A 25,620-nucleotide genomic window follows, 5' to 3' on the forward strand; every position below is an offset into this window, starting at 1 on the left:
TTTATAATAATTTTATTATTAAAATTTTTATTATTTTTATTATTATTTTAAATTTTTTATTTTATTTTATTATATTTTGAAATGGTCCTTTGAAATTGAATATTCTATTTTCTTTCTCCACATGTTCAGTTGTAATCCATAGAAGAAGACCACCTGCTCTAGCCAGTTCAGGACATTTCTTTTCAAACATCTCTGTGAGCAAACAAGCAAATGCTTCACAAGTCAGCTACGAGATCACAGCGACTCCTTACAACTGTGGCTTTGGTGTCCCACTGTTTGAAATAGGCTTTCTGGAGGTGAGTTAGTTCACATGAAGTTCAACTGAAACTCCTTCAACAATGACTGTCTTGAAGTGATGGATCTTCCTGAGCTCTCTGATATGATGGGTGATGGGTGACAACAAAATATGTCTTTGACATTTGAGTTTATCGCTATATCACTGAATTGTTTCCTGCAGATAATTGTATTGTTGAGTGATCCATGTAAGCTTTCTTAATCTTCATTTTTGTCCAACAGAAGATGCCAAACAGCACAGGGGACCGACTGATTCAAAGCCAGGGGAACGCCACCGTCACCATCATGCGCCCTCAAAAAGCCAGCCCACCTCTTACAGGAACATTTGATGTTGAGTACTTTGGCCGACGTGTTGAAGGTAAGCATGTTGTTTCCTATGTTTCCTATATAGCTGCTGGAAGCCGCTGAATAAATCAGTACATGGAATTTCTTGTAGTTGCACAACAGATTATTGCATGATTCAGTCTTGAGATTAATTTATTTAAATAATGAACTGCACCTTCCTTACTACATATACCACAACCTTCCAAGTGGTTTAACTGTTTTTTCATTTGATATGTGTGGTGTGTGTTTCTCAGGCCTAGCGGTAGACATCAGTGCTGCGGACCTGCAATACGCTCTGCAGGGGATCCCAGAGCTCGGCCAGCTGCAGGTGCAGAGATCTGGAGACTGTAGGGGCTACCGCTGGAACATCCAGTGGCTCACCATGACTGGAAATCAGCCTCTGTTAAAGGCAAGAAAGAGTTCAGAGTGCTGGTACAATAAACCAAGTTTCTCCAAATGGAGGTTTACAAGTCTGTAGGGGAAATGCTAATAGGAATTTAAATAAAAGTGTTTAGTTTAAACAATTAAATGTGCATAATTTTAAAAAATCAAATGCGTAAAATTACAATTTGAATATATACTTCAAATATATAAAGTCAACATGAAAAGGTGTTTGCAATCCATCATCAACATTGAAAAAGTGGGGCCTGATTAGACTTTATCCAGTGGAAAGGAAAAAAAATTAGTAGCACAACTGTTTTCAAAATTGATAATTATAATAATAAACGTGCCAACATTAGAGCACCAAATCAGCATATTAGAATGATTTCTGAAGGATCGTTCATGTGACACTGAAGACCGGAGTAATGACTGCTGAAAATCCAGCTCTGCCATTACAGAAATAAACGACTTTTTAAAATATATTAAAATTGAAAACAATTATTTTAAATTGTAATAATATTTCACAATATTAGTTAGTATTTTTGATCAAATAAATGGAGCACTTTAGAGCATAAGAGACTTTTTATTTTTTCAAAAACAACCCCACATTTTTTAATAGTATATCTTAATTTTCTCAGACTCTTCATTTCATACCTGGCTGAATTCCCATGTTTTAATATTTGTTAACTAGATCAATGCTTCCAATGTGGTTGGTGTGAACCCTTCAGTGATATCACGCAAGATTGAGCAAGGAGGCATCTTCAAACAGAGAATTATGGGAGACTTTCTGCGTGTGCCTACAAAGAAACCACAGGTGCTTTATACTCACTGCTTTTACTGCAATAATTATGTTTGTTCAACATACATTGGTCATATAAATGAAGCTTGTTTTTAAAGGCTTTTCCTCATGTTACCTGATGCCGTGTAGTGTGCAGATTTCAATAGTGCTATGCAGTGGGTCAGTTGAAGGGCCTGTCTGGTTGTGTTGCTCTGTTTGAATATCCAATGTTCAGGGGATTTTGCATGTCGAGAGGATTATGGCTAAACCAAAGCATGAAAGTTTTTTTTTGTATTATTTGTATTATTACAGACAGACAGGTGTGCATTGTGTAGTCTGAATGTGCCTGATCCTAGTAATATTTTATTCCAGTAGTTTATAAAAATCCATTACAATATACAATCCATTACAAGTACAATATACAAGTTCACTTGAAAAGGGTAAACATTAAAAATAGTGCTGTCAAATGATTAATCGCGATTATGTATATATAAATGCACACACATACAGTATATATTTTGAAAATAATTACATGTATTTACATGTCTATATTTATATTCATATAATTTATATTATAAATATATTTAATATATAAACATAACATATTTTTCTGAAATATATACATGCATGTGTGTGTATTTATATATACATAAAAAATATATACAGTAAACATACATATATTATGTAAAGAAAAACTTTTATTTTCGATGCGATTAATCGCAATTAATCGTTTGACAGTACTAGTTAAAAATAATCTGAATCACTCTTTTATTAATGTACAATTTTGCATTGGTTTTCCACAATGTAAATGTACACTTAATGTCCATTTAATTTCTTATTTTATTAAGATTTTATTAATGTATTATATCTGGATCCTGAAACAAAAACCAGTTAAGAAACACTACTTTAGGATGTCTACTAACTGTAATGCATATTCCTGTGCTTGTTATCGTTAAGGTGGAAGTTTTCATCAATGGTATCCCATCATGGTGTTCAGGAGATTGTGGTTTTACCTGGAGTGAGTCAAAGACCCCAAAAGTGACCGGGATTTCTCCTACACAAGGTGGGGAAAATGATCAAGTCTCACATAAAAGCTATAATCTCCATTCATATTGGTATTTAGTGGTGTATATTATTGATGTAATTTGTTGTTCAGGATCCAGCAGTCTGGGAACAGTTCTTACCATAACTGGATCTGGTTTTGATGGTGGAAACGTCACTGTAAAGACTGGAGATGTGGAATGCTCTGTTCTACAGGTTACCAGTAAGTCAAAACCCAGTAATGTCATAAAATCTGTTTTTCTCAGGGGACAAACTGCATTCAAATAGCATATCACTTTTGCTAAAAGAATGCAAAAAAAAGATTGTGTAATAATTTACTGACCCACATGTTGATTCAAAGCCGTTTGGCTGATTTTGATTTTCTTCTGTGGAACACAAAAATTAGACATTAAGAATGGTACTAGTCAAACTTTTCCATGCAGTTACTATGATATGATATGATTCAAGCTTTTAAAAGAATGCAAAGCACCATAAAAGTATCATACAAGTTGCTCACCTGGTTTTTGCACTGTTTTCTAAGTATTCTACTGTAAATCAGAAATGTAAATCCTTATTCACTCCTTTATGTTTCACAAAAGAAATTATACAAGTTTACAGTAGTGATGTGATTACAGAATTTTAATTTAAGATCTCATCAAATAATTTATTTGTGTTTCAGATACTTCTATAACCTGCCAGGTCGGTCCTGCAAGTGCAGGTGTACAGCCAGTCTCTCTGAGATTCTCTTTGGTGGGAAATGCCCAATACCAGAATGACAACAGCTTTATCTTCACACATCTGTTAGGAGTGACCTCCATAAACCCCACAACAGGAAGTGTGGCAGGTACACATAGCACTTCTCTACACACAGTAGTGTGTAAAATAAATATTTGTATATATATATTTACAGAAGTATTTGTTGCTTTGCATATATCTTTCATACATACCATACATTAGAGTACAAAAGTCTAGTACCACTAGTAATAATGCTTCTGTTTAGTTTTTAAAATGAAATGCGTTTTATTTGGTAATTAAAAATTATATTAGAAGAACAATTTGAACAAAGCTGGACAGGCACGTTACTTTCAATATAGAATTAGTTTTGTCCAAAACCTACTCACCAATGTCATCACAACATATCTTATAACTATTACTTGATATTTTTATGTGTGTCTTCACAGGAGGGACGATTCTGACAGTGTCTGGCTATGGATTCAGTAATAATACTGCAGTCACCATTGGCACTCAGCAATGTAACATTATAAAGGTGGAACTTACCCAGCTGAGATGCGTAGTTCCAGCTGTAAGTGAAGAACTTGATTTCCCATGACGGTTTCTAAAAATAGTCAAATTTAAAATCATAAATATGTTATGAACCTTTTTTAATTAATTTAAAAAAATCAAATGAATAATTATGAATTATGACTAATATTTTATTAGTATTACTAACAGAACTGCTCAGGGCAAATTCACAAAACAGTTACAACACTACTGCATTTGCATCCTACTGCATCTACAACCTGAAAATAAACCTATGAAACTTTTATAATTTTATGAATCTTGTGTATAACACAGGGGCCAGAAGGTGAACAGAGTGTAACACTAACCACGGCAGAGATGACAGCAGTATCAGATGGCTTTTTCACATACAGCAACAATTTGACAGCCATAATCACAACTGTGAGCCCACAAACTACAACAGTATTTGGTAAGTTATCAACATTTATGTATTGTCAGAAGATTTTTTCCTAATTCAGGGCAGATATGTTTAAAAGTCCATGCATTCCCCAGGGAATTAAACCCATGACCTTAAATCATTAAAGAAGCTGGGACGTTTTCTAACTGTAGAACTTTGCAAATAATAAACCCAGACAGTGACATTGACAAGTACCCTGAATAGCTTTAGATGTTCAAATATGCTTTTCAATACCTATTCATTGTGTCAAAATTGGTACCCTATAGTTGATCGCATACTATGCTTGCAAACAGCCAACAGCTGATTGTATTCTGATCTGAGATTAAGCTGAAAGATGATACTCCGTCTATTGAATACATGTATATTCTATTTTTAGAATAGAGTTCTCTTGCCTTTATTCACAAGAATTAAGAGTATAAATAAGGATCACTGAGCTTTCAGATCAGTTCATACAAAGATTTAATCCCTTTAAAAGATTTAATCCCCAACATATAACTTTAATAGCGCTTCAATTATGTGTCACTCAAACACAACTAGTCAAATCCAGTCTGATTAGATTTTGGACATGGAAATCATGTCATAATTATGTGTACATGCAAATCTAAAATGAACTTTAGCAGCACCTACTAATACAAAATTTTCTGGGCATAAATCTTCTATAAAAGTGTTTAAAAAAGGAATTAAATAAATAAATTTTCATTCTTACAGTTTCTCTCTCTCTCTCTCTCTCTCTCTCTCTAACACACACACACACACACGCACACACCTTATGTCTTCAATTATATTAATAAGTATTTTAGATAAAGACCTGATACAAAATTTTCCATTGAGGAGGACGTTTAAGGAGATGCACATGTTTTCTTTAGCAACCGTCTGTATACTGTACTTTGTTTGATATCTGATTTGAATCAGACATGTCTCTTAGATCAGAGAGGGTCAGACTGTGACGTAAACCATGTCTTATGGTCCTTTTTTAAATAAAGTTACCAACCAAGTTTTATTTACTTACTAAAAACAATTTTTACTCACGATTGGCACTTGCAAGTCTCCATTTATGACCCTTAATGACATTTTTTTGGTTTGTTTGTTTCAAATCACCTGCTTTTATTCCAAATAGCCTGTAGTCACTTTTACACTTTGAACTGCTGATAGCAACAGAAAGCTACATGACAAATAGAAGTGTCAGTATAATTGTCTAAAAATAGGACCGACCTTTAATTAGTGAATTCATCGGTTTCCATATTCAAATAAATGCTTAGCTTCTCTTGTTTGAGACAAGATAATGAAATTGAAAGACATGGGATACAAACAAACAGGTAAAATCACATTCAAGTGTCAAGTGTCTCTTTCCATCCCATTGTCCTGATCTGCATTTACATCTTGGTTACAGCTGTAAACCTCCATATGGCCTCCAGACAAACCTCTTTCCAGCTCTTTTGTGCAGGCCAGATAATTGCACTGGCTTTAACTTGTGTCACGCAATCAGAAAAGCCGGTTTGGTTGCAGTGAAGTACAATCAACAGCGTGACGGTTCTTAAAAGCTGCTCTAAACACTTCAGACAATAAACAGTCACAGCAATTTCATTTCTAACTTCCTCATTGCCCCCACCACTCAAAATCTTACTAGAACAGCAATTAATTTGACCTTGTTTTCACTTCATTGTTTGTTATAAAGGATGCAGGATTCTCACCATCTTGGGCACAAATTTTGAGTCGCATGATAATGGCAGCTCTGTTTTGATTGGTGAGGCTGAATGCAAATTGCTGGAGTGGACCAACGAAAACATCACCTGCCTGTTACCCACACTCCCCCCAGCTGAGTACAAAGTCCATGTGAGAGTTGGAAATCAGGGTTACCCCTTAACCAGGTCTCATATCACTTTCTGTACTCTATAACATCAGATTTCAAACTATCGTATTTAAAATATCATGCTACAACTGTAGAAGACTACAACTTAATATTATAATTGTCAAATAATTGTGCATTTACAATGACATTTTTATCAAAAGTGAAGCTTTTTAGAGTTATTAATGTTTGTTTTCTTTGTGTGCAGTGCTGGCGTTAAAACCACTATAGAGTATCTTCTAGAGGTGACTGGCTTCTCTCCATCTCTGGGGTCTTTGTATGGAGGAACCACCATCACTATCACCGGCTCTGGGTTCAGTCCAGTCGCAGCAGATAACAATGTCACTCTGGGTAAGACAATACCACAACAGAAAAAAAATGCATCAGCCTTCTTTAAAACATTCACCATGTTTACCGTGTAATACTTTGATTTCAACATTTTTCACAGCTCTTCACCGAAACCAATCATTTCCAGATCATTTACTGCAGTGAATGTTATGACTCTATGAATGTTATGTGTTTCATACAGGAGACAGACAATGCCGAGTGACAGCCGCTTCAGATCATCACCTGGAGTGTGTGACCCAGTCTAGAGATAAAACACACACTGTGGCTAACCAAGGTTTCCACCCCGGTAATATCTGTTTTATCTCTTGTTCCGTCACGCACGCAACACCTGAATACATCACCGAAAGGGGAACAATGGCTGTCAGCACAATGACCGTCTCATCATGCCAATGACTTCTCAAATACTCGAGCTGCCAGAAAAATAGCAAGAGCTATGAAAATATGGTTGACATTGTTATAAGCTATATTTAGTCATGCACAGAATTTACACAGAAAGTTCAGTGAAATCCTAGCAGATTTGCAAAGAAATCTGAATGACAGCAATTAGAATTCTGTGCTGCCCCTCGGATGTTCGCTTTTTAAATAATTGAGCTAATATGATGTTTCTGTAAGTCATTATAATGCAAGGGAAAAAATTTAAAATGGTTGAAATTAGAAACATTTTATAAGTCATAGAAATAGATACACTTTAAACTTGAAAAAATGTTATGGCAATAAAATCTTAAAGTAATGGCGAAGTGATGGAAATGTAATAAAATCTTAAAAGGTAATAAAAAAGGGATGACAAATAACATCTCAAAGTAATAGACATGTCATAAAAATGAATAAAATATTAAAGGTTCATTAACAATTTGGAGGAAAAAAATATTAAAAAGTAATGGAAATGAATGAAATCGTGAAGTAAATGTAAAGCGTCATGATGACACCTTTTTAATTTTAATGTGCAATCTAAAACATTTATCTTGTCTGATAAAGTTATAGAAATTAAATGGTGGGATCCCTAGATATAATATTTTGTCATAAAATGTGCATTTGTGACTGTCTTGCATTACACTTGCATAGAGTTAATTACATCATATGTGTTCAGTGTACGGTCAGGGTTACGCCTGGAGCCCATCTGCGCTAATAGCCTCAGTGGGGGACACAGTGGTTTGGCTCTGGGACGCACCAGCTTTTGTGTCTGGTCTGGGCTACAGGGTCTTCAGTGTGTCCAGTCCCAGCAGCACAGACTATGATGGCATTGCTTTCAGCAGTGGAGACACCCGAACTGCCAAAGGTACAAACAACAACAACAACTACTACTATCAGTGTTAACACTGCTCATTCTAATTTACATGAAGAAGGACAAACAAAACTACACAAACTATTTGTGACATTCTAATTTACATTAAGCAGGACAAACAAAGCTACATAAATTGTTTGCAAAAACATTTGCCTGAGCACCATTTTAAAAACGAGTCCTTCCCTAATAATGTACATTTTCTAGTCCTTATTAAGAGACCCTATGTAACTAAATGAATCAATAAGAGAGTAGAATAAGAGGGTAGAATAAGGCAAAAAAAAAAACTATGGTCCAGATTCGTGATTAGATTCAACCAAGTACTGTTATTTTTTATTTATTTATTTGTCTAAGGTACTTTTCCTGGACACAAATGACTATTCTGCTCTATATACTGTATAGGTATTTGGAACAATGTGTATGGTAAAAGTATGTATACAAATAGATGTGAATTTAATTTAATTAAAATTTGCAGTTCTACACTGGAAAATTCAAGTCTGGGAGATACTATTTTGAACTTCTACTTTTTATTAATGGCTGCCAGCTTGAAAGTTGTCTGACTGAAGTATTTCATTGTTGTGAAATATGCATTACTTTCCTTGTCACATACGATACATTGTCTCTGAAACAGTGTTTCGCTTTTGTTTGTCCTGACTGTTGCTGAGAAGGAAATTTAGAGACCTCTGGGAAATATAATTAAATACCCCTGATGCAGACAAGCATTTTATTTGTGTCAGATTTCATGAAGCGTAAACGCAAGGTGTCTGTTCTCTACTTAACTACGTATAATGCCAACATAAATACATACCAGTCATGGTGTAGAAAACAATGTATTGTACTATTTTGCAGTTTACTGTTAGACAATTAATTTGTTGAATGCTTTTTGCCGTAAATGGGTTACAAATTTTGTAAGTTTGAAAGTTTGTATTCCTGTAAAGGAACTGAAGACAATGAGAGTTGGAGCTGTGATGCCAGTTTGTTTGAGGAACAAAATCTGATTCTACTGTTCTTTGTGCACATGTTTGTGTTTTACCAAAAGGGCTTTTTGCCTACCGTTTCACGTCTCCTGGAGTTTACTACTATAGCAGCGGTTACATCGACACTGGCAACCAGAAGACACTTCAGGGAGTGGTGACTGTTATGCCATTGGAGGAGAGCACTGTTGGGCTTCAGGTGTTTGTGACAGGAATAGAGGCCTCTATGAACATAGGTACAACTGAAACACTTTGATAAGTATTTTCAAAGCAAAATACTTAAAAGTACAATCTTCAGTTTAAGCAATGGCAAGGAATTTGTAGGTAAATTCATCATAATCATCTTTTGTGTCCTCCCCAGTTTCACAACAAATGAACTCATCTGATTCCGCTTGTGTGGCCACTTCTGACTGTTTCCGAGAACAGCTGGAATTTAATGAGATATCAGACAGTCTCTACTTCAGTTTTACTTCCTGTGCCAGTCCCACTGTGTACCACATTACGCCTGACCATGGCACTACACACGACATTATCAGAATCAACGGATCTGGCTTTAGCAGCATTAACTGTGCAAACGAGGTGAGCTTCAGTGGCCGGCCATGGTATTAAAGGTGCTGTAAGGGATTTTTTGGTATATCATACATAAACTATCCCAAATGTCTGACTAAAATACACTGCAAAAAAATCCTATTGCCAAAAAAAAAAAGGCTTTTTTTTCTCTTATCATTCACAGTGCACATACAAAACAACAACAACGACGAGAAATACACATATTCATATAACGTGCACATTTAAACATACACATACATTTTTAGACTATCTACAAAACATTTATTTTACATTCAGAAAATATACAAATAAATGCATAATTACATTTAAAAAGGAAAACTCAATACATTAACATTACTTCAGATTTCAGAGTAAAGGCACATCAGTTACATGAAACTTTATATCTAGGAATAAAAATATATACAATTACTAATTAATCTAGGTAAACCTAAGCAAAATGTACAAAAAAAACACAAATTTTGCCCATTTTTTCAAAAACAAATTTTCTCTACCTAATCCAACTTAACATTTAAGAGAGAGATAGATAGATAGATATTAATTAAATAGAATTAAAAATAATTTAAATTCTTTGAGTAATCACCCCATATTATAATATATGAATTAAATGGTCTTTTAAATAGGTATATTCAATTTAAATAAGAAACGCTGCATACGTTTTTGAGACTTGTTTTCAAGAATACATCTTTAATAATACTTTTCCCACTTATATTTAAGTGAAAAAACCTACTTGATAAAATACACTGATTTTCAAGGTACAATCTTTGAAAACAAGTCTTAATGTTATGTAGTGTTGTTTCTCATTTTATCTTGTGCTAATGAATTTTTGATAATGTTATTGGGGAAATTTTAACTAAGATGACACTTTTTGGAGTGGATTAAGTTAGAAATACTGTAGGCCTGAAATCACTTACAGAACCTTTAAAAAAGCCCACAATCCAGGAGACTTAATAGTTTTAAAGGGGTCATATGATGCTGCTAAAAAGAACATTATTTTGTGTATTTGGTGTAATGAAATGTGTTTATGCGGTTTAAGGTTCAAAAAACACATTCTTTTCCACATACTGTACATTATTGTTTCTCCTCTATGCCCCGCCTTTCTGAAACGTGTCGATTTTTACAAAGCTCATCGGTTTGAAAAAGCGAGGTGAGCTCTGGTTGGCCAGCTATCCAGTGCGTTGTGATTGGCCGAATTCCTCAAGCGTGTGACGGAAATGTTACGTCCCTTACCATATTGTGATGCCTGCAGCAACCACATGTGACGACCCCGGGCTGGACTACGCTTCATCCACGGTGAAAGCCGATCCGGCGATCAACAGCGCGAAGTTGTAGTATTTCCTCAGCGACCAGCTTCGATATTGCATGACGAAGCAATATCGTCCTCTTTTGTAAGACCAAACAAAGTAGTTTTGCTTTCACAACAAAGCACACAGCGCCTTCATGACATGGCGGCGGTGGCAACAATACTACAGCGAGAATAAAAGTTACGCCTTCTTTCTTTGCGTGAACATTTGGGCGGCGTTATCCAAATCTTCCCAGATAGTGATGTAGGTATGTGGGGGCGTGTTAGAACGAGCCGTTTTAGGTAGGTGTGGCTGACTCTTAACTTTATAAAGAATATCTCTTTGGATTTGAGACTTTAGTCTTTGCAACTTTACAGATCTTCTTTATGCACCAAGAGCTTGTAACACTCCAAAGAGAAAGGAAAAATTGAAATCGCATCATGTGACCCCTTTAAATATGATCCTGTATAGATCCTAAATAGATACATTCAGTCTCGGATATTAATGTTAAAACATTATACATACTGTAATATGTAAAGAGTCCATGAGTAAAACATTTAAACTTTTTTTGGTAACCAAAGGTCAAAGTTGGAGATCATCCATGTAACGTCATTAGCAGTACCTCCACTGAGATCCACTGCCAACTCAGTCCTGACAGCGGAGCACCAGTGGGCATCCCATTACCTGTAACTGTCCTAGTCAACAACCTTGGCACTGCCATCCTGACCATGCCGAAAGAGTACGACCGCAGATTTGTTGTTCTACCAGTGATAGATTCCATCTTTCCTATGGTGGGCAGCACTACAGGCCACACGCGTCTCTTCATCTCTGGTTCTGGGTTCTCAAACGGTTTGATTACAGTTGCAGGCGTTCCATGCAACGTGGTTTCCATGGACTACTCTCACGTAGTGTGCGATACCTCACCGTCTGAAGCTCGCAGGGGAGACGTTGTAGTTTACGTCAATTCCATCTCTTCATCATGCAGTTTTGATTGTAAGTTCGAATATTCCGAATCCATCGCACCATACATCTCTGAGGTGCTCCCTAACTCAGTCAGTGGAAACACCACCACTGTTGTGATCACCGGCAGTGGGTTTGGGAATGATTCTGCCGATCTAATGCTATCTGCAGCCAACATCCTTTTGGAAGTCATAGAAGTCACCGATAGCAGTATCAAGGTTTTAGTTGGCGCCCTTCCCGCTGGTACACACGTCCTACAAGTGGTGGTGATGAGCAAAGGTCTCGCCACAGGAGATGAAACCCTGACCAGCATAGCACAAGCCAGCATCAACCCAACATCAGGCAGCATTGCTGGAGGAACGCCGCTCTTGATCACGGGAAATGGCTTTGTGGCGGGAAATACAACTGTGAGGCTCGCTAACTCCCCCTGCAGGATTTTAGATGTCACTCCAGATACGTTGAGGTGCATGACACCTCCTCACGCAGAGGGACAGGTGCAGGTGAACATTAAGGTGTTTGATGTTGTGTATCCACCTCAAAGTTTCAACTACTCTAAGGGACAAACTCCAAACATCACCTCCGTCAGTCCTAGAACAGGTATGAACAAGTATTTACTATAGAAAACTGCAGTGACGATATATCTTTGAAGGCCAGTCCTGGAAGTTAGCATCACCCTGGTTCCCTCGACAAAAACCCAATAGGATTTTTCCACTGGCTTTTGGATTATTGCAGAAAATCAGCTCTGTGACCAACAAAGGTTTATGATTCATTCGCATATTGTTGCCAGAAGTAAAAAGCTAAACATAGGCTATACACAAACGACACCACAGTTGTGTGATTTCAGTGTTTACCATGTTAAGCTTCCAACAACTCTTTATTTTCCAAGTTTGAGTTAGAATAGCTTGCAAGAACGTTCGCTGAGATAGTTTAATGTCCCTTATAAACTCCTATTTGGCCCCTTGTGACGAGATATTACTGATGTATTTTATGTCATAGAATAAACCGTGAAAATATCTGGAAGTGGTAAAATGCTAACTCATTTCCAAGTTTTGGCCTACAAGTATAAGTCATGCCTGCAGCACGCTATTGAACTATTGAATATCACAACACATCGTAGTAACACTACTGACATAATCCTTTCCTTGTAGGTCCGGTTGGAACAGAGATCACCGTCTCTGGTTTTGGTTTTGGCACAGATGTAGCTCTTGTCTCCTTAGAGATCGGTGGCGTGCCTTGTAGTGTGTCATCTGTCACAGATACACAGTTGCTGTGCAATGTTGGGGAACATGCGGGAGGAACTTTTCCGGTCATATTTCACCATAAGGTCAAGGGTCATGCCTTGACCCAGTCTGTCTTCACCTATGAGCTGCTGCTGACAGGAGTCACACCAAATGAGGGTAATCAAAATCACTTTCTCTAGGGTAAAAGATTTGTTAATATGGACGGAATGTAAATTGCTTCTACAAAGTTGCTAGTTCTAGTAAATACAATTTAAATCTATTAAATCGAATACTTAAGGTGACATAAAAAAACAGCCATAACTTAGCTTTATGTGACCATTTTCACCTTCTCTGACCCTTACATTTAAACATCTTTATCATACTGTACCTTTAAGACTTATTACATATAAGTCTCAAAGGTACAATAGCATAGACATTATCTCTGTTAATGTATTGGTTGTGAGATCACAAAAATCACAGATTCCTAATAGGGAATTTTGCTTCTTGATTTAAATAGAATTTGAGTTACATACACTACTGTTTAAAAGATTAGGGCCAGTAAGATTTTTTTTTAAATGTTTTTAAGTATTTAATGCTCACCAAGGCTGAATTTATTTAATTAAAAAATCCAGTAAAACAATTATATTTTGAAATGTAATTTATTCCTTTGTTTGCAAAGCTGAATTTTCAGCATCATCAATCCAGTCTTCAGTGTCTCATGATCCTTCAGAAATCATTCTAATATGCTGATCTGGTGCTCAAGAGGGATTCTTTATTATTATTAATCTTGAAAAGATTTGTGGTGCTTAAACTTTTTGTGGAACCTGTGCAATGAAGAGTAAGTTTAAAAGAACAACATTTATTTGAAATATAAATGTTGTTTGTGACAAAAAATATCTTTATTGATCAATTAAATGCATCCCTGCTCTATAAAAAATTTATTTCTCAAAAAAAACATTTGTATGATAGTGTATAGTACAACTCCAACTCAAAAGAATAATAAACAAATATATTTAAAAAATAATGTATTTTTTATGTCAATTTAATTCTACAATACTTCATTACATCATAGCAAACAAAACATGAACTTTCAGATAAAGATAAATATTAACTGTATTTTGTGCAGTAAATTATTGCCTGCCAAGGGCATCAATCCATTAAAATTCAGTTTTCAAATAAAAAAAAAAAATAAAGGAAGAAAGAATGAATGAATGATGAAAAGCTTTTAGAGACATATATGTTTAGTTTTGTACAATAAATAATTAGGTCCAATAAAAAAAATCTGGGTCATGAAGCAAAACTAGATGAGAAACACTGTCACAAAGTGCATTTCTATACTTGCTATCATATTCAAATTAGACTATAGAGTAACAAGACACTACAGGATAACTTTGCTCTGTTTTGCTGTAGGAAGTTATGCCGGAGGAGCCATTGTTGCTATTCAAGGTTCTGGATTCGACCCAAACAGCACCAAAGTCCTCATCTGTAACAGAGAGTGTAACGTGCACCTGCAGAACTCCACCTCTACCCAGCTTAACTGTGAAATCCCACCCAACAATGGCATGTATTATTTTAAAAGTATGGCGTATGTGTCTAGAAATGTTCAGTTAGCAAATCAAAGCGTAATCTATCAAAGTAAGCATTTCTAAGTCTGAGCAAAGATCCCAGTACAAAGTTTTTCCTCAAAAGTAAAACATGCCAGGAATGCTTTAAATGACAGAAGTCAGTCACTGAGAGACAATGGCAAATGTGACAGCACAGGCCATCAGGTCACAGATGAATAGAGCTGAAATAAAGACTTCCAGATTGCATCTTATTGACCGCTTTTGTCTCTTACAGGAACTGAAGCAGAGCGGGCCTGCACAGTCATAGTGATGAATGGAGGCGACGCTGTCAACCTCACCAACAGCTATACTTACAGATCCTCTCTGACCCCTGTTATCACCAATGTGACGCCGCGCAGAGGAGGAACCGCTGGAGGCACCAGACTCACGATTACCGGCTCAGGTTTCAGGTGCAGAACAGACCAGAAGCGCATTGTACTGAAATTGATTGTCCTTCAATCATGCTTATAAACACAGTGTCCTCTGTGGCATTACTGTTACAAAGAAAATAATTTCTATGCATTGCACAGTTAACACCTGTGTTATTTATATACTATTATAGTTTTTAATAATATATTGATTTAAAAAAATATTTTTTCTAATTTTAAATGTAATTTGTATGTGCTTTTGTCATTTTTTATTTATTTATGTTTTATAGTGGTATTTAGGTTTATATTTCATTTTCAGTTTTATTTATTTTTAGTTAATTTTAATGTTTCAACTTTAATTTTCATTTAGTTCAAGTAATCTAATAATTATATGTAATTTTATTTTTACATTTTTATACTTATTTTAAAAAATGTGTTAAAACATGTATTAAACCACAAAATTATGTCATCATTTAATCACCCTCGTCTAATTCCAAAAGTTAAGCTCAGAGCAAATACATTCCTAAACATTGAAAGTGAATGGTGACAAAGTCTAGCTCTGAAAGAACAAAATAAATATATACACACAAAATAAATAAATAAATAAATACTATCAGTATTAATATGCCTCATTTGGATGAAGAAATAATGACAGAATTTCTCAGTTTCACTGGCTTTTCTCTTCCGTGTCTCACCTGTAGCTCAAATGTCAACGAAGTCTCTGTCACAATTGCGGGGTCTGTTTGCGATGTCCAGTCAGCCAGTGAGTCGCAAATCATCTGTGTGACCAACGCTCAGCCCAGATCCCAAGAAACTCAACTGCGCGTTCAGCTGGGGAACAGAGGAATTGCCCGAATGGTAAACGTGACAAATACAATTATTACTAGAATAATTATAATAATAGTAATTAAAATTGATTTATCTGCTTGGAATTTCTCTCCTCTTTCTCAGGATAATGCTTCCTTCTTCTACATTGACATGTGGTCGTCTCCCTATACATGGGGTGGTCTCTCCCCTCCTGAGGAGGGCATGTTTGCTGTAATCACTGCTGGCCAGACCATCCTCCTGGACACCAGCACACCAGTCCTTAAGATGCTCCTTATCCAAGGTATGCTCATTTAGGCAAATGCTATCTTTATAAACAAAGCCTTGACACACTCACAGTTCTGTGAATGCCTGTTTTCTCTTTAGGTGGGCGACTGATTTTTGATGAGGCAGACATTGAGCTGCAGGCAGAGAATATTCTGATCACAGATGGTGGAGCTCTGCAGATCGGGACAGAGCAGGCCCCCTTCCAGCATAAGGCCATCATCACACTGCATGGACACCTGCGTTCTACAGAACTTCCTGTCTATGGCACCAAGACCCTGGCTGTCAGAGAGGGGGTGCTGGATCTGCATGGTATGTACTATAAATAAACAAATTTTTTTCACAAAAAATTTGTAGTGAATTATTATATTAAATATATATTAAAAATACATCAAATAAATAGGTATTTTAATTTAACATACAGTACCTTTTTTAATGTAAATAATATTGCATTAAATTGATCAAAAGTGACCGTTTATAAGACATTTATAATGTTACAAAAGATTTCTATTTAATGTTTTTCTTTTAAACTTTCTATTCATCAAAGAATCTTGAAGGGAAAAAAAACTCAGTTTCCTAAAAACTTTTAAGCAGCACAAGTGTTTTCTAAATTGATAATAATAAGTGTTTCTTGATCAGCAAATCAGCATATTAGAATGCTTTCTGAAGGATCATGTGCTGAAAATTAAACATTGGCATCACATGAAAAAAAAAGAAGTTATTTTTAAATTGCAACAATGTTTCATACATTTTTTTCAGTATTTGTGATCAATAAGAGCAATTGTGATGCTGAGCATAAGAGACTTACAATCTTACAGACCCCAAACATTTTGAACTGTGCTGTAAATATTGTGCACTGAACACATGTACCTGATTTTGATTACTTGCTGTCTGTAACTTGACAAATCTCAGAGCTACCGGAAAATCTGCAACTAAAAAGTCACAATGTCAGAAACACAATCTTCTTTAGAAAATGAAGTAATCTTCACAGAAATAGAGATGACCTACATATCACTCCCAGAAGGCTCAGTTAAGTCAGAAAGCCCCTCAGGTGGGCTTCACAGAAGAGCTAAATTTCCTTGATACAGACACCATAGTGCGTAATCACTCCCCTGCAGTGAGAGGTTTTGTTCAGGGCTTAACTACAATCCTGCTTCTCCAGGAATCCATGTCCCTATGCCATGGACTCGCCTTTCTCAGACTGCACAAAGCGGCTCCAAGATGCTGACACTGATGGATGTCGTTACCTGGAAGACTGGTGATGAAATTGTCATCGCTTCCACAGGGCACAGGTAGGTCATCGCCCAAACCTGCAGCGAAACTCGGGTTTCAGGTTGATCTGACTGAAGCTACTGACTTACTAGAGAAACTGAACTAAATCAGTGTAGGAACAAGGACCAAGGAAATGAAAAAAGTACAGCTGTTCTCTATAAACGGTACCAAATGAATTTATTTGATTTAAGAAAAACAAAACATTTATCAAAATCATTTATTAACATTTTACCTTTTTCAGTTGAGATTTGTTTTTGGGGTGGTGGAGAATACAAAATTGTAAACTTACTGTTTAAGTTCTTGCTCAAATTGTATGTACTAAATGCTATACAAATATGCTAATAATAATGATGTCAATACTGTTGCTAATAATCTAAAATATGTTGTTTTGACAGACACAGCCAAAGAGAAAATGAGTTGAGGAGAATTGCCTCAGTTTCAGCTGATGGAAGGACCCTCACTCTGACCGAACCACTGGAATACACTCATTTGGGTGTGTCTGTGATGCTGCCTGATGGGACAGTTTTTGAAGCAAGAGCAGAGGTCGGTCTTCTTACCAGAAACATTGTTGTCCGTGGATCCAACAACGTGGAGTGGAATGATCGGATTGAAGCTTGCCCTGATGGATTCAACACAGGTTTGGATGTTGTTTCCTCAGCTGTGGATGGAAAGACAGACAGACAAATAATCATTTCATACACACAATCATGACAATTCCTTAATAATTTCTTAAAAGTCATGTGAAAGTCAGTGTCAATTTTATTGACTTTGATCAAACACAACTCAATATACTTTTTTACTTACAGGGGAATTTACTACACAGACTTGTTTCCAGGGTAGGTTTGGAGAAGAAGTAGGAAGCGACCAGTTTGGTGGCTGCATCATGTTCCACGCACCACAACCAAACCAAAATCTGGCAATTGGCAGAATTGAATATGTTGAGGTAAATGTTCATTCTGTTTCAAAAACATGTTTCAAAACTCTTGGAGACCTTTAAAGGCATAGTCCACCCAAAAATGTAAATTCTGTCATCATTCCTCATGTAATTCCAAACCTATACGCATTTTTTTGTTCTATGGAACACAAAAGAAGATATTTTAAATAATGTTGGTAACCAACAGTTCCAGGTCTACAAGAGCCTACAAGACATAAGGAAGACATGTGAAAGGCTCTTGTAGTCTCAGGTAGTCCCAGTTTCAGGTCCCATTGATTTCTATAGTATTTTTTGTGCATACAATGGAAGTCAAAGGGACCAAAACCATTGGTTTACCAACATTCTTCAAAATATCTTCTCTAGTGTTCCACAGAAGAAAGTAAGTAACACAGGTTTGGAAGGCTAAGTAAAAATGACAGAATTTTCATTTTTCAGTGGACTATCCCCTTTAAGACATCAAATATTCACAATAGTTGTCAGTGATGGCATTATGTTTGTCATTGTCCTACTTTAGCTCTTCAATGTTGGACAGGCGTTCCGTCTGGGACGCTACCCAATCCACTGGCATCTGATGGGTGATGTTAAGTTTAAGTCATATGTGCGTGGATGTGGCATCCACCAGTCCTACAATCGTGCCGTCACCATCCATAACACCCACAACCTGCTGGTGGAGCGTAATGTCATCTACAATATCATGGGTGGGGCCTTCTTTATTGAGGACGGCATTGAGACTGGCAACATCCTGCAGTACAATCTGGCGGTATTTGTAAAACAGAGCACCAGTTTACTAAATGACGATGTGACTCCAGCTGCATACTGGGTCACCAACCCTAATAACACCATTAGGCACAATGCCGCGGCTGGTGGAACGCACTTCGGCTTCTGGTATCGCATGCACAATAATCCCGACGGCCCTTCGTATAACCCCAACATCTGTCAGAAGAGAGTACCACTGGGACAGTTCTTTAACAATACAGTGCATTCGCAGGGCTGGTTTGGCTTGTGGATCTTCCAAGAGTTTTTCCCCATGCGTACCGGCAGCTGCAGCTCCTCAACACCGGCACCAGCAGTCTTCCGCCGCTTCACTTCCTGGAACAACGAGAAAGGTGCTGAGTGGGTGAACGTAGGAGCGGTTCAGTTCAGCGAGTTCCTGATGGTCAATAACGAGAAGGCAGGAGTGGAGGCCAAGAGGATCATCCGGCAGTTCGTCAGCGGATGGGGATTGGATGGAGGGGCAGCCGTGGTCAATAGCACCATGGTGGGCCACGTGGATGAGCTGGGACTGGGGAGCAACTACTGCACCGCTCGTGGTGTTGTCCTGCCTCTGGATGATGGGATGAGCGTCATCAACACCAAGTTTGTGAACTTCGACCGTCCGTCGTGTGCTGCAGTCGGGGTGGCAGAAATAGTTGGAACCTGTATGCTCCGCTGTGGAGGCTGGAGTGCAAGATTCAGTGGGATCCAGTACTATCAGTCACCCAACAAGGCCTGGTTCAGATGGGAGCATGAGGTGGCGTTGGTAGATACTGATGGGTCACTAACAGGTAGAGAAGCATTAGATATTACAGTATTTAGATACATAATTTGAGAAAAATTTTTAATGGATTGAAGATTTACATAGCTTTATTAGCATGGTACAAACAACCTCAAAAAAGCATTGGTAACATAAAAAAATAAATGACTGAATATAAATATTTTATATTTCTGAAAAGGCAATGTTAGCTACAAGGTAGTACCAAGGAATGACTTGCTCGACCCAAGACGCTGCTTCCCAGGAATAGAGTGGAGTGTTGGCGTTCCTGCTGCAGTATGTGACAACACTGTTAACTTCCACCGCATGGTCGTCTTCAATCCCTCACCGCCTTCACTTCAGTCTAAAGATGTCATTCTAACCAACTCATATGGTATGATGATGAAATAAACTGGGCGATTGAGCTATAAAAAAATGTGTATGAATTTGTTATACAACTCACTTTTACTGCATACTTTCCCGGCTACATTCTTTGGTTTCCAGAAAGAAGGGTTCTTTGGGCCGTTCACGTATAACACGTTTTAGCACAGGGCAGGGAAATGAAAAAGTCTAAAGTATGTTTTTTAATAGTTCAACTACTTTTAACTTGAGTGACCAAAACATCCATTTAGTGCATCTTTACATAGAAAAACAATGGAAGAGCAGAGCAGTGGAATGCAAAAATGCGTTCTAGACTGTTAGGAACTGGCCCTTTAAAATGATTCTAAACTGAAAATAACTAAAGATTTTATACACTAACATTGAGGGAACATTATTTAAGTTGAAGTGGGCTGTGATGTTTAGAAAAACATCTTGGTTGGCACAGTTCATCTCAATGTCATATATCTCTTTAGGGACATGTGTGCTTCCTTTCCTTAAAAAACTGGTGACCCACACATTTGGCTGGATGGCAATGGTGCCCACAGGCCAAACATACAACTGGTACTTTGATGGTGCTTCCCAAATCACCAACATCTCGTACAATGGAATGGTCTACGGCTTTCGGGTAAAGTATGCACACTACACAATAATCCAATGTACATTTAAAGGAAAAGTTAAATACCCTTAAAATGTTTGTAACACAAAAAGAGAGTTAAAAAAAAAAAAAGTATTTACAGCTGTTGTCATGCAACAACAGTTCATAATGATCATGTCACACTTCAAAAAGCACTCCATACTCCATTTTCAAACTTTTTGATGCCTGGGATTAAAAAGAATATGCTCTATATTTTGATGTACCTGTCTAAAGACTTTATTTTTCTAATATATAATTGACATTTTTATGGATAGCATGTTGTTTGTAACATTAATTAGTTTTTATGTCATCACTGTACTGAAGCCAATGCAAAGGATTAAAATATCTATATTTTCTACCCACTATGTCATGTTTGAGTTATACACCTGAAGAGAAATATTTTCCTTTAAATTCGATTTTCAGAATAACTATTGATCCAATGAAGCATGTTAAAAATGATTGCAGTTTATATTGTTATAATATTACATTTTTAAAATGATTTTGATATTTTAAGTTTACATTTACTTTCCTCAGTTTGTAAACCCCAGACTTATTGTATGACTCCAAAAGACTTAAATGCTAAATTTACAATTTGTGCAATATATAACATGTTAATTTGTCTCTTTCTTAATGACAGCCAGAACATTATGTAATTATCAACCACAACCTGACCCAGACACCTGACCGGTTTCGCATTATAGACGACAGGAATGGCTCCTCCCAGCCCTTGAATCCCACTGGGAATGTAAATGGGGATTGGTACTTCAACCGGACATCCAAAGACCTCTATTACATAGGTAAAACTTCTCATCTCTTCACCCAAGACATCTATGCTATCTTTCTATCCTATCTTATTCTATTTGTTTCAGTAGTAGTACTGTGCAAAGAATGAAAGATTTTTAATTTTGTGTCTACAGTGTCTGGAAGAGACCGTGTTGTCAGCCGGAGGAAGAGGAACAGTGTGGACCGCTCGGTTGTAGACAGATCGCTAGACTTCAGAGTGTATCAGTGTTACTATCCCAACTGTATCCAACCTTTCCCTGGTTCTGTAGCCAATACATCCAACACAACTGGCCGCAGACCTGCAAACTATGTGTATGTTACCACACACATCAGTAATAATAATACTAATGTATTGTATCTGTTTACTTTGCTAATAAAACTTATCCTGTTGGTTTAGTCTCTGGTCAAATACATCATTTTGGAGGTCAAGCTCAGTGAACAACTTCAATGTGCCACAAGATGGCTCTGATGTGAATATTCCAGCTGGTAAGCATCTCTAATGTCACAAATCCCAAGCAAAGACAGAAAGGAAAAGCTATTAAACAATATGGTATGTCACTTTCATGAAATCCTATAGTGGCCAAAAACAAAATCTAAATATCTCATTCTGTCTCAAAGGCATTTGGATGGTTGTGGATGTTGTTGTGCCCTCCCTGAACAAGCTGAAAATAGTTGGAGTTCTGGAGATTCCAGACACAAACAATGGCACCTCCACCGGCAGTGTATCTCAATACAACAACATTGTTCTGAATGCCACATATATCTCCATTCAAGTAAGTACATAACTACATTCAAATTGGCATAGACATTTTAGGATCATTACACCAAGTATAACCAGACTCTTCATGTGTACTCATTTAAGTTAATTCTGTTCAACTCTCTCTGTACACGTTCACTCAATCAGGGTGGACGTCTAATTGCTGGCTGGCCTGATGAACCCTTCAGAGGTCAACTACAGATCATACTGAGAGGAAGCCATTCCACACCAGACTGGCTATTGCCATCTGGACCAAACCAAGGGTCCAAAGTGCTGGGTAAATTAACATAAATAAAAGATGGATATCATTATAGAACATATTTGCATTAGAGATGTTCCTATTAATCGTCTGCCAATTTAAAAGTGTTGATTTCAGTAGAAAACTTGTCTTTTAGGTGTGTTTGGATCTCTTGACCTGTATGGTATGCCACACAATGTGTATCACACTAAGCTTGCTAGCACGTCCCAAGCAGGAAACAGCACTATCTCACTACAAGAATCTGTGGACTGGAAGGTCAGAAGCTTTTTAAAAATGACAACAAAAAAAACAACAGAGAGATTTAGAAAACTATTGAACCTGCTTGTGTGATTTGCAGATGCCATTTAGATTCCAAGCTCTGTTTGTGCTCCGAATCCTCTTTGTCTGAATAAAAACACTCTTTTTTTACCTTCAGGTTGGGGATAAGATTCTGCTGTCCACCACGAGCTATGACCCTTGGCAGACAGAAATCCGCACCATCACTGCTGTCACAGATTATGGCCGCACACTGACTCTGGACCAGCCTTTATCATACACACACATTGGTTAGTCCCCCTAGATACATTATAGCAATAATAGACATTGTGCTGTATTGATAAGCTGTTAAATATTGTTCAGAAGCTAGGGTTGGTTAGATATTTTTACATTTTACATTTTAGTCTTATGCTCACCAAGGCTGCATTTATTTAATCAGAAACACAGTAAAACAGTGTGAAATAGCAATACAATTTAAAATACTGGTTTTCCATTTTAATATATTTTTTAAATGTTATATATTTCTGTCATGATAAAAATTTCCTTCAGAAATCATTCCAAGATGCTGATTTCTTATCATCAATGTTGAAAACAGTTACACATACACCTTTTCCAGGATTCTTTCATCAATAAAGTTTAAAGAAACAAAGTTTAATTAAAATAAAAACATTTTGTAAAATTGTATGTTTTTACTGTAACTTTATTATGAATTTAATGCATCCTTGCTGAGTAAAAGTATTAATTTAATTAAAAAAAGATCTCATTGACCCCAAAGTTTTGAATGGTAGTATATAATTAAATAATTGTATTAAATAAATGCATTAGATTTAATATTAAATGTATCTGGTCATATAGGGGAGAGCTACAGTGTGCCAGGTACTTCAAGAAGTTATCAGCTTGCAGGCAATGTGGCTTTACTGACCAGGAACATCAAGATCATCGGTCAGGAGTATCCAGAAATGAACACACAGTCTTATGGAGCCAGAGTTCTGGTGGGAACATTCTTCAGTGGAGGAATCGATTTCAGAGGTATAAACTTTATAAAATTCTCATGTTGGGCCTCATTCTTGAAATACAATCAGGACAAATTATAGGCTACACAAAACCATAAGGCCCATTCACCTGGAAGAAAAGAAAATTATGTTTTGTTGTTTTAAATAAGAAAAAATCTTCTGAGCAATTATTTTTAAAGAAGTTCATGTTAATATAATATTTCTGTATTTGCACATTGTAAGTAACAAAAACTGCTGATGATACTTGTATCACAGGAAAAGCCCAGATCAGAAATGTTCAGTTCTACCACACCGGGCAGGAGGGATGGAACGACCTGTCAGACCCACGATACTCTCTGGTGTTTTATAACTTAGGAGGGGTGAGAGAAAATCTTAATCAGTACATGCCCATTCTTTATCACATTCACACATATTCTTGTCAATTACTTATTGTCACTATATTTTTAGGTGGTTGGTGAATCTTACATCAAGGGATGTGCTTTCCACAACGGCTTTGCTCCTGCTATTGGTGTTTTCGGGACAGATGGACTGAGTATTGAAGACAACGTGATCCATCACACGGTTGGAGAAGGTACAGATTCAGTGGTAGCTTCACTGTTCAATGTTAACACAAAAGGAAAATACTATTAAACAAATTGTAATCGCGATGCAGCAGGGTGATATAATTTAGCATTATGACTATTCTGTTCTGCAATTTCTATTCGAATTTTCCAGGAATCAGAGTCTGGGGTGACAGAAATGTGGTCCGGAGGAACTTGGTTACAATGACACTGTGGTCTGGATCGTATAACGGCAGAGGGGAGGAATTCAACTTTGAATGGAATGCAGCCATTGAGGTACCCTTTACAGAAAAGTACTGTGATCAGATGGTAATACCATGGTACTTTGTTATATAACAATACAGAATGATTACATATACATTTACCATGTTATTTAGATGGTGATTCAAGAATATCATGGTACATGTCCAAAAAACATGTCATTATCATGGTATATGTCTAAAACGCCACAGTACTTTTTTGTTAGTGGCAATAGAGAGAAACCTATTTGCCATATAATCATCAGTAAATACCAGATATAGAATTTATGCATTATTGTTCATTTTCTAGGTGAGTGAGGCAACCAATGTGATTCTTCAAGGGAATATTGTTGCTGGCTATGAACGAGTGGGATACCGAATTGATGGAGAACCATGTCCAGGTATATAAAACTTTGTTTTAAAAGAGGAAATTAATTGAATACTTTGATAGACAGTAACAGTGTTCATTCTATGGTGTTAATTTCAAGGCTTAAATACTTGTTTAGTATTCATTATGAATACACAATTTAAAAGTTCTGGCTGAAACCGATAAGCTGATCGTTTCTGTATGTTATGACCAATTACCAAAAAATGGCAGATTATATATATATATGCATATATATATATATATATATATATATATATATATATATATATATATATATATATATATATATATATATATATATATATATAGAATTTAAATTCTATACTATTTTGTCTAAATAAAAAAATAAAACACTTAAAACTAAAATTGTTTTAATTGCTACATCACAATTGTAATGTACAGCATGAAAAAATAATTTTGACATTACATTTAAGTGTTATTACTGTATTAGATACGGTGTTAGTCTAGATATAGTATGTATAGTATAAAATGATGGAAAAAGCATGCACAATTACATATACTCTATTAGCAGATATAATTGCATAAGCAAAACGTTTAACATTGACTGAATATCATACCAATA

At 36.5% G+C, this 25,620-nt stretch overlaps 1 protein-coding gene across 1 annotated transcript in view; it reads left to right on the forward strand.

Moving 5' to 3' along the window:
• LOC107592039 (fibrocystin-L-like) overlaps positions 1-25,620 on the forward strand; it is a 38,672-nt gene that overhangs the window by 7,248 nt on the left and 5,804 nt on the right. Inside the window, exons 24-63 of the mRNA XM_016281399.1 lie at positions 130-296; positions 517-652; positions 873-1,027; positions 1,691-1,813; positions 2,735-2,840; positions 2,934-3,041; positions 3,498-3,662; positions 4,000-4,121; positions 4,394-4,526; positions 6,190-6,382; positions 6,569-6,711; positions 6,890-6,994; positions 7,796-7,984; positions 9,027-9,198; positions 9,330-9,540; positions 11,393-12,368; positions 12,920-13,168; positions 14,402-14,551; positions 14,831-15,005; positions 15,665-15,821; positions 15,915-16,071; positions 16,155-16,364; positions 17,215-17,344; positions 17,720-17,961; positions 18,131-18,267; positions 18,773-19,802; positions 19,971-20,162; positions 20,623-20,774; positions 21,421-21,580; positions 21,701-21,878; positions 21,964-22,052; positions 22,185-22,339; positions 22,471-22,600; positions 22,719-22,837; positions 22,998-23,127; positions 23,693-23,866; positions 24,106-24,209; positions 24,298-24,421; positions 24,565-24,686; positions 24,960-25,050. Of these exons, the coding sequence (XP_016136885.1) occupies positions 130-296; positions 517-652; positions 873-1,027; positions 1,691-1,813; positions 2,735-2,840; positions 2,934-3,041; positions 3,498-3,662; positions 4,000-4,121; positions 4,394-4,526; positions 6,190-6,382; positions 6,569-6,711; positions 6,890-6,994; positions 7,796-7,984; positions 9,027-9,198; positions 9,330-9,540; positions 11,393-12,368; positions 12,920-13,168; positions 14,402-14,551; positions 14,831-15,005; positions 15,665-15,821; positions 15,915-16,071; positions 16,155-16,364; positions 17,215-17,344; positions 17,720-17,961; positions 18,131-18,267; positions 18,773-19,802; positions 19,971-20,162; positions 20,623-20,774; positions 21,421-21,580; positions 21,701-21,878; positions 21,964-22,052; positions 22,185-22,339; positions 22,471-22,600; positions 22,719-22,837; positions 22,998-23,127; positions 23,693-23,866; positions 24,106-24,209; positions 24,298-24,421; positions 24,565-24,686; positions 24,960-25,050 (7,761 nt within the window). The remainder of the gene's footprint in view (positions 1-129; positions 297-516; positions 653-872; positions 1,028-1,690; positions 1,814-2,734; positions 2,841-2,933; positions 3,042-3,497; positions 3,663-3,999; positions 4,122-4,393; positions 4,527-6,189; positions 6,383-6,568; positions 6,712-6,889; positions 6,995-7,795; positions 7,985-9,026; positions 9,199-9,329; positions 9,541-11,392; positions 12,369-12,919; positions 13,169-14,401; positions 14,552-14,830; positions 15,006-15,664; positions 15,822-15,914; positions 16,072-16,154; positions 16,365-17,214; positions 17,345-17,719; positions 17,962-18,130; positions 18,268-18,772; positions 19,803-19,970; positions 20,163-20,622; positions 20,775-21,420; positions 21,581-21,700; positions 21,879-21,963; positions 22,053-22,184; positions 22,340-22,470; positions 22,601-22,718; positions 22,838-22,997; positions 23,128-23,692; positions 23,867-24,105; positions 24,210-24,297; positions 24,422-24,564; positions 24,687-24,959; positions 25,051-25,620) is intronic.

This window comes from Sinocyclocheilus grahami, unplaced genomic scaffold (assembly GCF_001515645.1).
Source record: "Sinocyclocheilus grahami isolate Dianchi unplaced genomic scaffold, SAMN03320097.WGS_v1.1 scaffold149.1, whole genome shotgun sequence".
NCBI lineage: Eukaryota > Metazoa > Chordata > Actinopteri > Cypriniformes > Cyprinidae > Sinocyclocheilus > Sinocyclocheilus grahami.